General features: G+C 39.5%; 1 protein-coding gene across 10 annotated transcripts in view; it reads right to left on the reverse strand.

The window, feature by feature from the left end:
- Nucleotides 1–483: 483 nt before the first annotated feature.
- ARID4B (AT-rich interaction domain 4B) overlaps nt 484–16,903 on the reverse strand; it is a 119,286-nt gene continuing 102,866 nt past the window's right edge. For 8 of the 10 annotated variants that reach the window (XM_084794165.1, XM_084794167.1, XM_084794172.1 and 5 more), the window contains 6 exons: nt 16,623–16,821; nt 12,575–13,807; nt 9,164–9,277; nt 6,781–6,996; nt 5,224–5,370; nt 484–2,245 (listed from right to left, as the gene is read on the reverse strand). In XM_084794165.1, coding sequence (XP_084650291.1) covers nt 2,118–2,245; nt 5,224–5,370; nt 6,781–6,996; nt 9,164–9,277; nt 12,575–13,807; nt 16,623–16,821 — 2,037 coding nt within the window. In that variant the 3' untranslated portion in view covers nt 484–2,117. Of the gene's footprint in view, nt 2,246–5,223; nt 5,371–6,780; nt 6,997–8,326; nt 8,480–9,163; nt 9,278–12,574; nt 13,808–16,622; nt 16,822–16,903 lie in introns of those variants that run through there. The other 2 variants (XM_084794169.1, XR_014781464.1) reach the window with 2 other exon arrangements.

Below are 16,903 nucleotides of genomic sequence, written 5' to 3' on the forward strand. Positions count from 1 at the left end.
AGCTTCTATATAAGCTGGGGCAACACAGACAGGGCCTCTCTAAAGTAGAAAGAAAAGGTTACAGATTAAAATCACAGCAGTATGTTTTTTACAGATAATATACAATATTACCCCAGGTCAATTAGGGCACCTTTGGTATGGCGACTGGCAAACTGGCTGGTTTAACAATGCCGACTGGACTCCTTAAATAGTCTATAGAAATATAACAACCTAAAATCATCACTCTGGTTAAGGCTTTCTTTTTTGGATTTAAGGCTTGGTTTGGCACAGTACTGAGGATTGAAACCAAGTCTTGAGCATACTAAAGCATATGTTGCACCTCATCACCATTAAGGGACTTTCAGTTTTTAAAAGCAAAGCGCTCCCTTCTGGGCTATCAATATGAGCCCTTGTCATAATACAGGCTGCGTGCACATATTCTCAACAGTCATCACATACAAGATGAACTAAAGTTACTTAACCTTCTACAAACAAAATCAAGGATTCACAAACTATGGCATTTTATTTCAGAGCCTTTGCTTACATTTGTACAATATATTACATAATTCATCATGTTTGCAGATCCTAATATATACTTTATAGTTTTATTCTATAAGTTTTTTTTCTCCAACATTTTGCTGTCAACAAATCTTTACAGTCTGTACAAATCTGAGTAATTTGAAACCATTTTTCAACAAAATTAGTTACTGTAAGCACACATTACAAGACTGAAAATGCTTTTCTTAGAAAGGTTGAATGTAAAGGATTAAGGATTCTGACACATTAGCATCTACAACAAAACGCTTCGAGATTCTCACATGTATTGCCAGAAAACAAATAAAACATGCCAGCCCCATTCAAAAAAAAAAAAAAGCACACAGAACCACAATTAAAACAGTAAAACAGTCTGTACAGTAAAGTACTGTGTATTAACAGCTCCAGGTTTTAAATAGCTTCAATGAACACATCGTAATATACAAATGTCTTACAAAGGTGGGGAATTAAATACAAGTGCCAAACAGAGATTGGAATCATACAACATAAAGTCAATACAAGTGAAAACAACTTGGCGTTCATTTTGCAGTTTATACAAGGCATTTAATTGTATAGGCCTACTACCCAATTAACTATTTATACTTAAAATAACAACCATCTTTGTGAGATAGGTCATATAAACAACCATGAACCATTTTAACAGTTTGTTCCTGAAGTCTTTTTGTTGTAAGCTCATAATAAAATAAGCAATACAAATGAATTATCTGTATTTAAGGGAAAAGAAACATTTACAAGAAAACACAAAAATATAACTGTTATAATTCATTATGAATAAATATACACTTTGAACTGGCTAAGTACAATCTTTATACATTGTTTAAGATTTAATACAGTTTTTTAGCCATTTTCTTTTTTCACACAATGTATTATATCAAAATTAAAAAAAAATACTGATTTATAGAAAAATGGCAAAGTACAGTAGTCCCGTTTCAATTTGAAGGGGCATGAAAAGCCACTACAGACCTTTTAGCCTAATTCAAACCTGTAAACATGTTCAGTCATTTTTAAAGAGAATCTTTAATATTTGGTTACAGGATGATGTCTAATAATATCCTGTTAACTGCAGGTTTTGAATTTGTTACATGTGCTTGACTTATACAATTAAAGTCACCCTAAGGTGACTTGCTTTAAAAAACAATTAGCTTGTACAAATGAAAATAGGTTCATATTTTTTAATAAATGAATGGAAAAATATCAAATGTTCCAGCTTTAACAAAATACAAGGGAATACATATACAGTGAGTCACCTCACGTGCTCTGCCCACCTGTCTCTGCTCACTGTGTTGTCTTTACAGGCAGGGAAAAGCCTCCTCTGCCACAGTGGAAGGCCTTCAAGTTACCAGACACGCAATTCCCAGACAAGTTGGAAACAATTATTGCTTGAGGAAAAGCAGTTCGTTGTACTTTTTCTTCATAAAAAAGTGCACTTAAGTGCCAAGTCAGCTTGTCAAGAAACAATTTTTAAATATAAAATAGTGCTTGTCTGATTTTGTGTGTATGGGTATGTGTGCCACTGTGCAGTATAAAAAAAGACGTGGCCAACAACAGCCATTAAGTGCAAAGTGCTCTAGCAAGTCCTGCTGTCACCTGCACTCAACTGACACTCCATTCTGTGATGCACTGGACATTGACGGTTCAGCCAGTGTCAACATAACAGCAGCTGTTATGGAGCTGGATGAGGGAGAGGAGGAGGAGGAAGATGTAGCAGCACCTGAGGAAAAGGAAGAGCACATGTGAGGCTACACAGCAGGCTACAACGGGAACAAGCAACTGCTAGTCTTCAGCCTAAAGTTATCTTGTGTTCTCTAAATTCACCTTGTAAGAGCCATCCCTGCTCAACATAAAGAAAGGGAAAGCCAGTGTGTCTCAAGCAGCAAGCCACTGCCCGTTTTGTGTAGAGCACAGGTGGTATAGTGGTATAGCTCAGTGGCAAAGTACCTGCCTGGATTACAAGGCCACTGGTTCTATCCCTATCCCTGACATGGAAAAAGAAAAGCCAGGGGAAGAGGGAGGAAAGGAGTTGTGCATTCACACTGTAGAATAACTTTACTCACTAAATACCCAAACAATTTTGAATGAAACAGGGAAAGTGCCTGCCGTTTCTGCATCTTTCCGCCATTCAAGTTTTCCTATAAATTCACATGGTGCTAAGAATAGGGAGGCTGAGACCTCAGAGATACCTTGGCATCTGACTATGTAGCATAACTACCTGACTTGACCACCCAGAACCTACAAGGTGGAAGTGGAGAAATGATACCATGACATGTCCTCTTGACCTCCAAAAGCACTCACATCAAAGTTTAAAAAGAATGAGAGGCTTACTACATAGTACTGAATAACCTAGACTTTACTATGTACAGCAATCTGACCTAGAACTTGGAAACACCACACCCCTGCCTCTCAAGTACTAGCGAGCAGTATGTGTCAGACAACAGAGTGAAAGATCATGTTCCATCCAGATCAGCTCTATTTCTTTTTCTTATTTCTTTTTCTTTTCAAAGTTAAATACTACTACACTCTACCTACAATAACTTCTTTAATTAATAAGCTTTTGTTGTTACCAACACTATAGTATTTTGTACATTACAAATACAATTTTATTTTATTTAAGACTGAGCCTAAACCCACTAAGTAGCCAAGGACGGCCTTGAGCTCAAGATCCTCTGGATTTTATTTTACCAAGTGTTGTATGTGCCACCACACCCAGCTACTAATAAAAAATTGAATGTCTACTTTATTCATTGGCATGAATATACAGTTAGTATTTTCCATCAGCAATGTTACTAATTCAACATTAATTGATTTACATCTTGATTGCATACAGCGTCAAGGCACTCTAAGCTACGACTTGAACTACAAAACAGTCTCCACTGTTGCTCCTAGAGTTTACTTTCCACCCAGCATGTCATTTCCCTGTCTGAATGTTTCTAACAGCCTTGTACTCTGCTTGGAATAGCACTGCAGCCCCTCACTCTAGCCCACGTGGCCCTACATGACTTGCCCTCTACTTGCCTGACTAGAATCTCTACTACTTTCAAACCACAGTGGTTTTCATTCTGGTGTGGAAAGGAACCAAATATTTTCTCACCTAACTTGGGGTTCTCCTACCACCCCATCATCCTGTGGATATCTGTCTAGAAGCATTTACTGTGCTGTACCACTGGCATGTGTGATGGCTGCTAGAGATGCTGCTAAACATCCTATGATGTAGAGGACAACTATAGGAAAAAAATGATCAGGCTCAAATGTCAACAGTGCACATTTAAGCAATCCTGTCTCAAGGACACCTGCTAAGGACTTCTGGTATGAACTGAGTCAGGCACTACCCAAACTCCATGTCATAGCCAAAATTGCCAATGTAAAAATAATTAAAAGTCGTAACTGTAGGGCACTAGTACAATCCAATGGATATCCTTATGTAAAGGAGACTCAAGAGACCTTTCTACATCCACCACAGATGTTTCCACAGGGTAAGAAGGTAGCAAAGGCAGCCTACACACTCTGCCCCCCCACCCCCCCACCCATGGTAGGCCTCCAAAAAAAAAAAAAAAGTGTTGACTCTGAACTTCAAACTCCTAGTACTGTGAGAAAGTAAATTTCTATTGTTTAGGTTATCTACTCTACTATGGTATTTGTTATGTCAGCCAAGCAAGAGTCTGACATCGGGACTAGAGAGATGGCTCAGAGGTTAAGAGGACTGTCTTTTCATCCAAAGGTCCCAAGTTCAACTCCCAGCAACCACATGGTGGCTCACAACCATCTGTAATGTGATCTAATGCCCTCTTTCTGTCCTGCAGGTGTACATGCTGGCAGAGCACTGTATACGTAACAAATAAATCTCACATCATTTCTTGTCATTTAGGTCTCAACAGAAATGTCCTGGCTATACACATTCTAAAGTAAGCCTAAAGGGAAAAAAAAAAAGCTATTACACTGTTGAAGGGAATGTCAACTACTACCACTATAGAAAACAACATAGCAGACCTTAAAAAATTACAAACAAAACTATCACATTATGCAGAAAGCAGGAAGTACAGTGCCTAGGAAAACAGAGAGGCAAGGAGATTAGTTCATGGTACAACATCAGGACCAGATGGAAGCAATACATTTTAGTGTACTCACACAGTGACAGTCAATAATACTGCAATGATTCAGAACACATCCAAGATAGGATTTTGAATGTTTTTGTAACAAAAAGAAGATAGACAACCTAAATTACTATGAAGGAATCACTATGTAAATATGGGTGTACTGAAATACCATACCTTGCCCATTAGATGTGTGATTATGTCAAAGTATTCTTTAAAACAAAGTCATTACAATAATATCTGGCACAAACATTTGTTGAATGAGCATGCACAAATCAAAAGTTCTTATGATCTATGCGTTATGCTAAACAACTTCTTTTTGGGAAGACAGAGTCTGGCTATGTAGCCCAAACTGACCTAGTCTCCTGCACTTGCTGACTCTGCTTCCTTAATGCTAGCACTATAGCCATTCGCCACTCAGTGAAGGCCCTAATATCCCCATCTTCCTTCAGGCTGAAGGTGTACTGTGAGACCCATGGGAACGAGCCCTGTGACGTCATAGCAGATGAGGCTAACAGTAAAGAATTTGCCTAAAGAAATATAGACATAGTCCTTACACAGCCATAGTGTAAACTGACAGGATTAAGGAAGAAGTACTTACTTTCTCTCTCTTTCTTCTTTAAACGTTTTCTCCTCCTATCAATGGAAGCTACTTCAGATTTTAATGACAGATAATGCTTTCTGATTTCTTGCAATTTTTCTTGAAGAATTGAGATACGTTCAGCACTTGTCATATTTTCCAAGTCCGCTGTCAATTTAAAAGATTCATTAATATGTATTTTGGGAACAAAATTTAATAAAAACAAACAAAAAATATATGGTTTTAGAATACCGTCTAAGATAAATAAACTACAAGAAACACTCTTTCAGGTGTGATGGTACACACCAGTTATGTCAAATAAACCACACACAAAAAAGGACATCAAAATATTTGATTTCTAAATTCCTCTATTTCCTGCCCTCTGACTACAATAGCCAGACACAAATGAAATGCACAACATAGGATTTGTTGATTGAGCACATACAAACCAAAGACCTTATGATTTATGCTTCATGCTAAAATTCTTCTTTTGGTCAAACAGGATCTTTCTATTAGCCAACATGGCCTCCCATTCTTGCTGTCTCTTGTCTCTGGCCTCTGAATGCTAAGACTGTACTCATTTGCCCCTATCGCCAGGCTCTGCTCAGTTTTTAAGTCATACACAGCAACACCATAGCATATCAGTTCAAAATAGTCAATGTAGCCTGGCTATATATGGTGTAGGGCATGGTGGAGCACACCTTTAATCCCAACACTAGGGAGGAAGAGGCAGGAGGATGTCTATGATTTAGAGGTGAGCCTGGTTTACAAAGTCAATTCCAGACAGATCCCTGTCTCAAAACAAAACAAAACAAAAAACAAAAAAACAGCCATGGGAGCAAAGGCTTAAGACTCCAGCCCTCAGGCAACTAAGGCAGGGGAAACTGCCTCCAGTTTGAAAGCAACCTGATCTACACATTGGGTACCAGGCCAGAGAGGCTATATAGTAAGATCTTGTCTCAAAAAGCAAATTTATATTTACAAAATGCAAAGACACCAAAAGGTTAAAATTGTATTTTGGAGAGAATTGGAAGGGAGACAGGGTCTCACTTTGTAGCCCAAGGAGTCTTAAACTCTCAATCCTCCGGTCTCAGGCTCCTGAGCTCTGGGATTATAGGTGTGTGCCCCTATGCCCAGCTCCCATACTGTTTCTTTCTTTAAAAAACAGTAGGAAAAAATATTTTTATGATTTTTAATTGTGTATGTGAGGTCTATGTTCCTGAGTGCAGATGCCTGAGGAGCCCCCACTGAATACCAGGCATGTGTGAGCGGCCCGTCACCGGGGATGGGAATTGAAGTGCCATCCTTGGGAAGAACTGCTCTTAGCCAGTCAGTCATTCCTCCTGCACCTCTAGACTTTTTCCAAGCAGATTCTCAACCTCACACACTCTCAGTGCTGGTCAGCATGTGTCTTAATATTTTCTTCCAGCAATCTGTTCATTCCAGTCAGGAACCTAGTAAGCTCTATCCTACACCACTGCCATGTCTCTTGGGCTCAGTGTAGCTTCTTTTTTCAAGCACTGGCATCAGGAGTAATGAAGACAAAATGCCTACATCCTAAACCACATATGCACTTACACATCTGAAAACTCCACTTGTAAACTTTGGGAAGCCGGTTACTGGGCTCCTTGAGATCAGGATCTTTATCCCCGTTCTTGCCACACTTTCCAGGAGACTGTATCCTTGCAGGAGACTTACTATTGTGGGACTTCATTCCACTGGGGACTGATTTGACTGCCTGAGTCTTAGTCACACTTTCACCAGCTGAAAGTTCTTCACTGTCACTACTGTTCGCTGAAAGAGAAATAAACCATCAATAAACAAAAGTTGGTCAATCTATCGTCAACTTAAAAGAATTAACTCTAAATTGACCACTTGCATTTTCTACGATAGAAAACAATCTACCTAGATAACCTAGAAAAATCAGTGTTGAAGATTTAATTTAGTTCAGTCATATAATGCTTGCCTAGCAAGCCCTGGGTTCAGCCCCCAGCACTGGAAAAATAAAACCTAGTAAAGTCACATGGAAATGCAGACATGTCTCAGCCAAGGAAAACAAAAGCCAAAGTCTTCCCAGCTATATTGCCAATAGGTATGAACTTGTTGCACTGACCTCCCCTTTAGCTAGCTTCACTATGAAATACAGTAAGTCCACATGTGGATGTTCCCACATATCCAAACCACGATGTTCACTCAGACACGGTCTCTTCCCTAGTTAAAGAGCTTTTTACTCTGCTGGAATATAATATTTCTTGTAGCAAATTTTTCACTTTAGTAATCTATTTATACATAGCAAATGTTCCAATTCTACTGCCACTGTGGTATGTCATCACTGTCACTGGAGAATTCTTTGGGAAACTACACTGACACAGGTAATGACTTCCTTAAGCTTGTTTCCTAGACCTCATCACCACACTCTCTGTGGACAACATACCCTGCAGTTTATCAGGAATTTGCTAATTAGGCTTCAGTGCTAGAGCAGATGAACTTATCCCTGAGCACTTGCCATGCGGCTGGATAGGGCTTGTTCAGCTGTACATGTCCTCTTCCTGGATACCAAGTACTATGTTAGTTTCCCTTACAGTGATTACACTCAGAAATTCTCAGGGAACAGTTAATGCACTCGATTGATCAGGACTGAAGTCAGGTAATCAGTGTGGACACTACCATCAACTGCTCTAGACAAACTTACTTATTGACTCTTTGAAAATGGCCCTTTCTGAAAATGACGTTCAAATGGTAATAACACTGAGGACAAAAATATTACAGTGTAAGAAAAACGTATTGTAACTATTCTATTATTTATACCAAGTGATCTAGAACCAATTTGGCATACATGAACGGATTACTCTTTAGTAGCACCCAAGTAGGGGCTTGAAGGTGTTGAAAGTGCTCAAAACTGTAGAGATGCACCTCCTCCCCTGAGAGTAAATAACCAATGACACTCTTATACACACATCTTAATGACTCTTTCCCCAGTCCCCACTGCCGCTCTGGAACCATAGCAACTCCTAACTAAGCCACCCAAGGCTTGGCCCCTTTATGTGCTGTGGCCTGCCTCAGCCTGCCTGACGCGGCCTTGCTGAGCACAGCCACCCGGGGCCCCGAAGGATGCCATATTCACCGCCTGGAAGTCATATGGGCTCAGCAGAAGCTCGAGGAGCTGACCGCGTAACCCTTTTCTGCACTGCAGTGCAGCCAAGGCCGCTGCTAGCAAAGGTCAGGCAGTGGAGGTGGCAGGAGTCTCAGCAGAGCAGCAGGGGTCAGTGTGGGGCACCTGAAAAAAAATTCTTTACATATTTTCCACTTCTTATTTTGTCTACAAAAAATAATAAATAAGTAAACAAAAGATCAAATGCGTAGCCCTCAGGAGAAGCAAAGCATTATGGTCTCTGCAGGCGAATGAATTGTGCCTGCAGTCTTAAGACAGAACACTCTTTGTAGAAGTACTGCTTGTGACTGCACTCAAGTAGCACGGTTTGGGAACCGAAGTGTAATTTCACAGACTGGAACTGTGCCTATGACATTATCTTTGCCGGCTGTTCTGAAGAATTTTAAACAATCCACTTCACTGTAACAAAAGTACACATAATACATGTAGACACTGTGAACATGAAGGTAACTGAGCCATGATGTCTGTTCCATCACTCTCCAGCAATCAATACCAATAAGGGTTTAATCCTAGACTTTACCCACGGTTAGAAAACTCCTGAGGCGTGGTCACACATAGTCCAGGCCAACTTTGAATTGGCTACATAACCCAGAATGGTCATCAACTCCTCATTCCTCTGCCTCTACCTCCCAAACACTAGCATTACAGGTATGTTCCACCTGTTCAGATGGACTTTTTCTTAAGGTTATGAGAAAAAAAAAATCAGTATTTAGGATTGTCCCATAACCAAATGACATTTTAATGAGAGGGAGAGGTGTTCAACTATTATTTTTGTATCTTGACACTTACTGCCTTTCCCCTTCTTTTTGTTGTTCACCACGGTGGCTTTATGGCTTCTCTTCTGCTTTTTTGACGAACTTCCTCCTCCCTGAGAATCTCTCACTCTTTTCTGACCTGTACAGGCTGTGATGAGAAATAAATTAAGTAGTAATACAAAACAGAAACTTGCTTTTATATTGGTGGGACTGAGGACTGAGTCTGGGGCTTCACAGTACTAGGCAAACGCTCGAGCATTGACCTACACATTCAGTCCAGTAACCCAATCAGAATCAGGCATTCCCTAGTTGACTACTTAAATATTTTAGGAAAAAAAATCCTCAAACAACACATTTCTATGAGATTAATATAAATTATCACATAAGATATTCCAAACTTTTAATTAATTGTCATTAATGAAGCTGAGTTAGCCCTTAAAAATTAAGGGCGACTTTCAGAAAGGTAAGGTACATTCTTCTTAGGAAAATCAAGATTGAAAATGCTGTCAGCATAGTGCTTCAGCCTATGGGTCTAGTAATTCAATATAGGAATATGCTGAAACTTGTTAAGATTCAATAAAACTCAAGTATTATGGTTTTGTTACAAGTTGAAAGGTTTAAAAAGTGACGTAATTTTGAATGATATGCTATGGAGGCAATTAAGGCAGGATGTCGTGTAGCTTAGCGTGGTCTCCAGCTTCCTATGTAGCTGAAGATTACCTTGACAACTCCTGGTTTGTGTCTCCACCTCCCCAGTGCTGCAGTTTACAGGCCTAAAACATGGCGCTTTGCAATACAGTAACTGGACACAGTTTGGCATAATTTATACTTGTTTTATGTGCACTGGCTAACTAACATGCATACAATGTACAAACTTAGAACATGGTCTAAGATCCACCTCATGATTTTGGTGTGAAATGACCTGCAAGGAGTATTATAAACCAACATCATCCTTTCTTAAACTAGCTCAAGTGCTCAAGTGTTTTCTTTCTTCTTCATAACAAGGTTTCTCTCTGTAGCCCTGGTTGTCTGGGAACTCTCTCTATTGACCAGGCTAGTCTCGAACTCACAGAGATCAGCCTGCCATTGCCTCCTGAGGGCTAAAATTGAAGCCATGTGCCATCAATGCCCAGCTCAAGGTTCGTTTTCAATGAGAACTTCCCTCATGCTACAGATTCACAAATTCATCAATACCCCAAACTGTAGCATTTCTGTGCACTACGTGTGTTATCTTTAGTTCTTATTAAGCAAGCTTCTGTATCTTTTGAATTATACACAATCTCTTAAACTATCCAAAGTAAGTGTTTAAAAACAAAAACAGAAATTCACAGATTGCTTCCAATTTCTAACACTATAACACATCATATAAAAGTATGCCATGCTTGGCACCAAAAGTGTTCCTTGCTACTCCTGTTACCAATAGTGAAATTAAGCTGCAGTTTACAAAATATGGCTTCTTTGGTTGAAAAATAGGCTGTTTGCTGTATGAAATTTGTATTTTTTACTAAATAAGTTTATTAAAATGAGGTTGTATGATAGATGTCTAAGAGTCTATTGAATCATAAATAATAAAACAATTCAATAGTCCTTTGATTTGATAATGCAGATGGCCTCAAGCACCATGTCTTTTAAAAAGAAAACTTACTTTATTTTTATTTGTATGTGTGGGTATAACTGTGTGAATATAGGTGCTGATGGAGGCCAGAAGATGGTGTCAAATCCACGGAACTGGAGTTATAGGATGGTGTGAACTACCTGATTCTGGGTACTGGGAACTGAGCTCTGGTCCTCTGTAAAAGTGGTATGTGCTCTTAACCACTAAGCCATCACTCCAGCTACAGCACATAAAAAAGAAAAATTTGTGTGTGAACAAGTACATGCGTGTGTGCGTCCATGTGCATTTAAGAGGACAACTTCTGTGATTTGGTTCACTCTTTCAACCAAATGGGTTCTAGGCATCAAATCCAAGTCATTAGGCTTGGTGACAAATGCCTTTACCCATGACACCATCTTGCCAGCCTCAATTCCATACTTTTAATCTAATCAAGATTAATAATATTCAAAAGAGCAGCACACACTGTGTCTCAGTAGAGAAGATATCAAACTCTTTCTGGATTATTTTAATTTGTCTTAAGATATGAGTATAATCTCTCAAGAGCTAGAATTCTTGTGCAACACTGTTGAAAGCCCAACTGGCATTCTTTCCCTTTGAAGATGACTTTCTCATGGCTATGTAATGTAACTTCATGACATAGCATGACACATAGCTATAATTGCACTTGCAGCTGTACCTGTAAATCCCCAGTGACTACAACTTCTGTTTTTACTAATTGTTTACTGAGTATCTTTTATTTCTATGCAGCATCGTTGGGCGGGAACTCGTTTTGTAGCCAAGGTTAGCCTTGAACTCTGGAGCCTCCTTTCTCTGCCTCCCAAGTACTGGGATTACAGCATGCATAGGTTACCATCTCTTTATGGTCAACTAAGGCCCTCAAACTATTGCAGTACCCTCTGATAATCAAAACACACATCCTCCAGTACTCTATCTTTACAGTGAGTGTGTACATTTCAAACCTAAGTGTCAGCCTAGAGTACAATGATTTAAGACATCTGATAAGTGGTTTATAAGAAAAATGATGGCAGAGAACAACTATGATAGCATTAGAAGGCACTAATACTTTCAAATTATTAATTTGATTCTCTACTTTGAACAACTGTGCAGAAAATCTGTGTAGAACAGTGTTAATGTTTACAATCTGTCCTTCAATTTGGAACCTATACATCTAATAAAGTATTGAATTCCTTTACAAACTCACACAAGGAAATCAGCTTGACACGGATGTCTGAGGAAGCAGTGCCTGGACAGTTGTTTGCCCCAAACCCCTATTAACAGTATTTGGTTAAGGGAGAGGAGTCTGTCAACAAATCAAAATGTGTGTGAGAGATTGCATGTTACAACTGCAAACACAGGTTTACAGAGATACAGTTAAGTGGCTCACATCACATAGTCAACCAAAGCATGGAATGAAGTTCATTAGCTTTTAAGCTCTGTGCCTAGGTGCAAGCTGTAGCATGTGGTCTAATATCCACTTGAAATGTCATAGACAGTTCAAGAAAAGGACATTAAAAGCTCTCAAATGCACCCCATTATCATTATTTAAATTATCTTCCTACCGTCCATTTTCACTTGTCTTCATACAAGCACACCACCTAATCACCCCACGTTAAAAGACATTGTGAAACTATTCAAAGTGTTAAGAGAAGAAATCCAGCTGGGGCGGTGGTGGCACAGGCCTTTAGTCCCAGCACTAAGAGCACAGACAGGAGGATTTTTGTGAGCTGGAGGCCAGCCTAGTCAGAAGAGTGAGTTCCAGGACAGCCTTGGCTGTCTCATAACAGAGAGAGGAAATCCTACACGTGGTCACCATGTCCTTTTCCACCTCACCTTTTTCTGGGTGTTCTGGTTCTGGCTGATTACTACTGCTGGAGCTCACACTTGCATCGAAGCCTGCTGGTGAGCTATTCCCCTCCGACTGGAGGTCCTGGAGCTCCCCCACAACACTGTCCACCTCAATTGTGCTGTCAGTTTCACTCTTGATGCTTCGAACCTCTTCCTGGTTTGGAGCCAGGGACTCTGACACTGTGACAGAAGACTGCTGCTGACTGGTTTCTGTTACAGTGACTGAAGAAGGCGACTCGGGTGTTGTAGGGGGGGTATTGAGGACTGAATTACTGCCACTGCTTGGAAATTCTGTTTTTCTGTCACTAACTTCTAAGGGTTTTTCTTCAACTGGCTTATTGTCAACACTGGCTGGTAGTGGCTTCTCTAGCTCTATAATGGGTGAGCAACTCTCCTCTTCCGCCACAGTCTGCAGTGACTCCTCTACTGTCCCCTCATCTGGGGCAGGGTGGGGTGGGGAAGCTGCAGCCTCAGTGTCAGAGTCAGAGAAAAGCTCCTTTAGTGTTTTCTTGGGCCACTGTCCCTGAATACTTGACCAAACGTCTTTTCTGTCTTTAGCCCTGCTGTTCTGAAGTCTTTCATCAGGGTTATTTAAAAGTTTTATCCTTTTTTCGGCTACTTCTGAGAAGCCTGAATAGAAACTCGTTGTCCGTAGAGACTTTCTCTTTTCTTCTAAGCCATTATATTTCTTGGTTGGTGTCACCTTTGCTTTGGACTTTTCTTCTTCCTCCTCCTCTTCTTCTTCTTCTTCATCTGAGGAGCTGTTACTACTGTTTTCTGTGCAAAGTGGCTCTTTGCTCTTAGTTCTGTCTTCCTTCTTGCCAGGGGATCCAGTCTGTAAACACTCCTCTGTACTGCAATACCGTCTTTTTCCACGTTTTGTCTGTGGCTTTAAAGATTTTTCCATTGTGTCCTTTTTAACATCCTTTCTCTTTTTTGTGATTTCCTCATCTTCTTCAAAATCAGTATCTTCTGATATTCCTTCCACATCTTTTCTTAGTCTTTCTGGAGATTTTGACACTGTCTTGGCTGATACCAAATCTGCGTGGACTTTGTTTTCTTCTGGCAAAGATGGACTACTCCGCTCCTCTTTTGAAATAAGTTCATTTTTGGTGTGGGTCGAATGCTCCACCTTTGATTCATCTTTGCCACTGTTGTCTACATCCTGAGCACACCTCTCCTCTTCCTGCTCACTGTCCTCGGCAGAACTTTCAGAAGCTAAAAAATAAGAAGGGTGGGGCAACAAGCCTAGTAAGACTGTTGTATATATCTGCCTCAAACACGCATAGCAAAACGGGAAGAAAAACTTCCATGCTAGGTGCTGAGGTTTAAATATTTTCTTCAAAACTACAACTGAATGGCACTATGACTGCCAGAACTTCTCACTGCAGTGGGTTAGCTATCACATGACTGTTGGGATGTCCACACCACAGCGACGCTCAATGCCTAACTGCAAGAAATAAAAATTCCTTCTTTTATGAGTTGTACCCAGGCTGTGGCACTATTAAACCACTAGAAAACAAAATAATAGTGTTTCATGTGAAGAAAACTAATCTGCAGAGGTTTTCTAAAGAAATGTACCCCTTTCCTATACCTGTTCTTAAGGTACTAGAAAAACAGTCATCAAAACGAGAACACGGAAAGCTGCAGAGATGGCTTAGCAACTAAGTATCTGTTGCTCTTGCAGAGGACTCAGGTTGCCAGCACTGATATGGTGGCTCCCAACCATCTCTAACTCTAACCCACATTCTGAACGGCGCAGGCACCAGGCACATGGTGCACATACATACATGCAGGCAAAACACGCATATAGGTAAAATAAATAAAATATGTCAGTGTAAATTATGTCCAAAACCTACAGTAGTAGAAGAGTTCCTGTAAATCTTTCTACCGAGACATCTAGCCAACCAGTCCAGATAATCATTTTAGAATGCCCTACTAATCCCCAAAAGGTATTATTATAATGAATCTTTCTACCCACCTCTCTACCTCCTACCTACCATCTACCCACTGAGTCTATCTTTCACAGGAAGGTTACTATGCACCAGGTGTAGAGAAAACAGACTAGTATCGCTGCTTCCAACAGAAGTCACACTGTAGACTATCTCTATACTGCCTGTTGAATGCACATTCCTTGAAGGCCCATATTAGCCTAAATAAGTCGTTTACACTTTATGTTTTGTTTTGACTATACAGATGAAACTCCAGCTCTTCGTTCCATGTTTTTGTGTTGCTGCTTCCTGAATCAAGTGGCAATATTTAGCAGAAACATTCTGATCTACTTAGGATAAGCACTAAAGATAAACTATGTAGAGTAAAAATGACAGTAATAGGGCTGGAGAGATAGCTCAGTGGTTAAGAGCAGTGTCTGCTCTTCCAGAGGTCCTGAGTTAAATTCCCTGCACCCACATGGTGGCTCACAGCCATCTATAACGAGATCAGGTGCCCTCTTCTGGCCGGCAGGTGTACGTGCAGGCAGAGCATTGTATACATAGACAGTGGTCTACTAGTCCCACTGCACATATCTCCCCATGAGTATGACAGGTATTCTATCATTTCCAGCAACTCACTTATGACCTCAACCATGGATTAAGCTTTCAATAAGCAGGCTCTGAAATCAGAATACAACTTATAGAGTCTGCTCAGACAGGTTTCTCTATGTAGCACTGACAGGCCAGGAACTCACTATGTAGACCAATCTGGCTTTGTTCGCTCAGGAGATCTACCTGCCTTTGTCTCCTCAGTACTGAGATTGAAGGTGTGCACCACACCTGGCCCAAACAGCATTGAAGACAGCCTCTACCTATATATACTCTCTCACAACTGAGGCTTACATTAAATGTTGGATATAATTTTTTGAAACTAAACAATATCTTATTTAGGAGCATATCCATAAGCAATTAAATCCTCTTTAAAGAAAATGAATGATTCCATAAAGTTAAGGTAAGACTCCCTGAAAAAACACTCCTAATTAACTACTACCTGCTCATGACTGAAATCCAATTTCTATTCTTTAAACTACATCTATTTTTTCATATAGTATTCTAAATGTCAGATACATTTAAAAACTTTTAAAACAAACTTTAGAATATTATACAGCAGTAGGCGTATATATTATGAATTCATATACAGTCTTCTGAAATAAGAGAGAAAAATCCAATTCTATTATACTCAAAATAAATAAAAAGCAAAACATTCAAGTTATGAGCTATTTAAAATATTTTTAGGGAAAAGAATTAATTTAAATTATTTTGTAGCTCAGATCCTTGTTCCAACTCATTTTCATTACAGATTTCATAATCTCCAGTTCTCACTTGCTTTTTAAGTAGAATTTATTTATTTTTACTATTTTGTATGAATGTTTAGCCTGCATGCACCACATGTGTGCCTGCTGCCCACAGAGCTCAGGAGAGGGTGTCAGATCCCCTTCAATATGGAGTTAAATGGTTGTGAGCCACCATGTGAGTGTTGGCAATCGAAGTCAGGTCTTTAAGAACAAGTGCTCTTAACCACAAAGCCATCTCTCCAGCCCAATTTTCTGCTTTTCTTATTAACCATAAAGCATCATAAAAGGATCAAAATGAATGAGATGGAAAACAGATGAGTTCTTTACAAACAACTTTCAGAATTTGTTTATCATCTTAATATATAACACAACCTATGCTTTATACAGCAACACAAAGGGCAGTGTTTACACGAAGCAGAGATATATAGCACAGGAGGTGCTAACAAGCCAAGCAAATTCTGGTCAAGAAAACCACCTGAAATTGCAGAACTATATTTATAGACTTTAACTTTGGGATTTCTTAGGGGGTGGAGGGAGGGAGAGTGGGCAGTGGTTTTGTTTTATTTTATTTTATTTTATTTTATTTTATTTTTTGAGACAGACTCAATATATTGCTCAGGCTAGCCTCAACTCTCAATCCTCCTGCCTCAGCTTTCAGAGTACTAGAATTACAGTCATGTACCACCACACTCCAATTCATTTACATATTTATAGAAATTAAAATATTTGCATGAAACAGTTGTTTACCTTGTAGTCCGTTAAGAATGGAAGTAATTTCTATAGATTTAATATGAGCTGTATCAGAGTTTTTGGCATCAGCAAGATCTAGTTTGGAAACCATCTCAGGAGATGGATTTGACTGAAATGGTGGTTTTGACAAGCGTCGGAGTTTACAGTTCTTAGGAGAATATTTTTCATCTTTGTCTTTTTCTTTGTCTAATTTATTCTAGATTAAAAAAATAAAACAATGGATATTAGTTTTAATTATGGACAACTTATTAGTAACAACATTAACTATATTATAAAGC

The sequence above is a fragment of the Acomys minous genome (genome assembly GCF_964271855.1).
Source record: "Acomys minous genome assembly, chromosome: 9".
Taxonomy (NCBI): Eukaryota; Metazoa; Chordata; class Mammalia; order Rodentia; family Muridae; genus Acomys; species Acomys minous.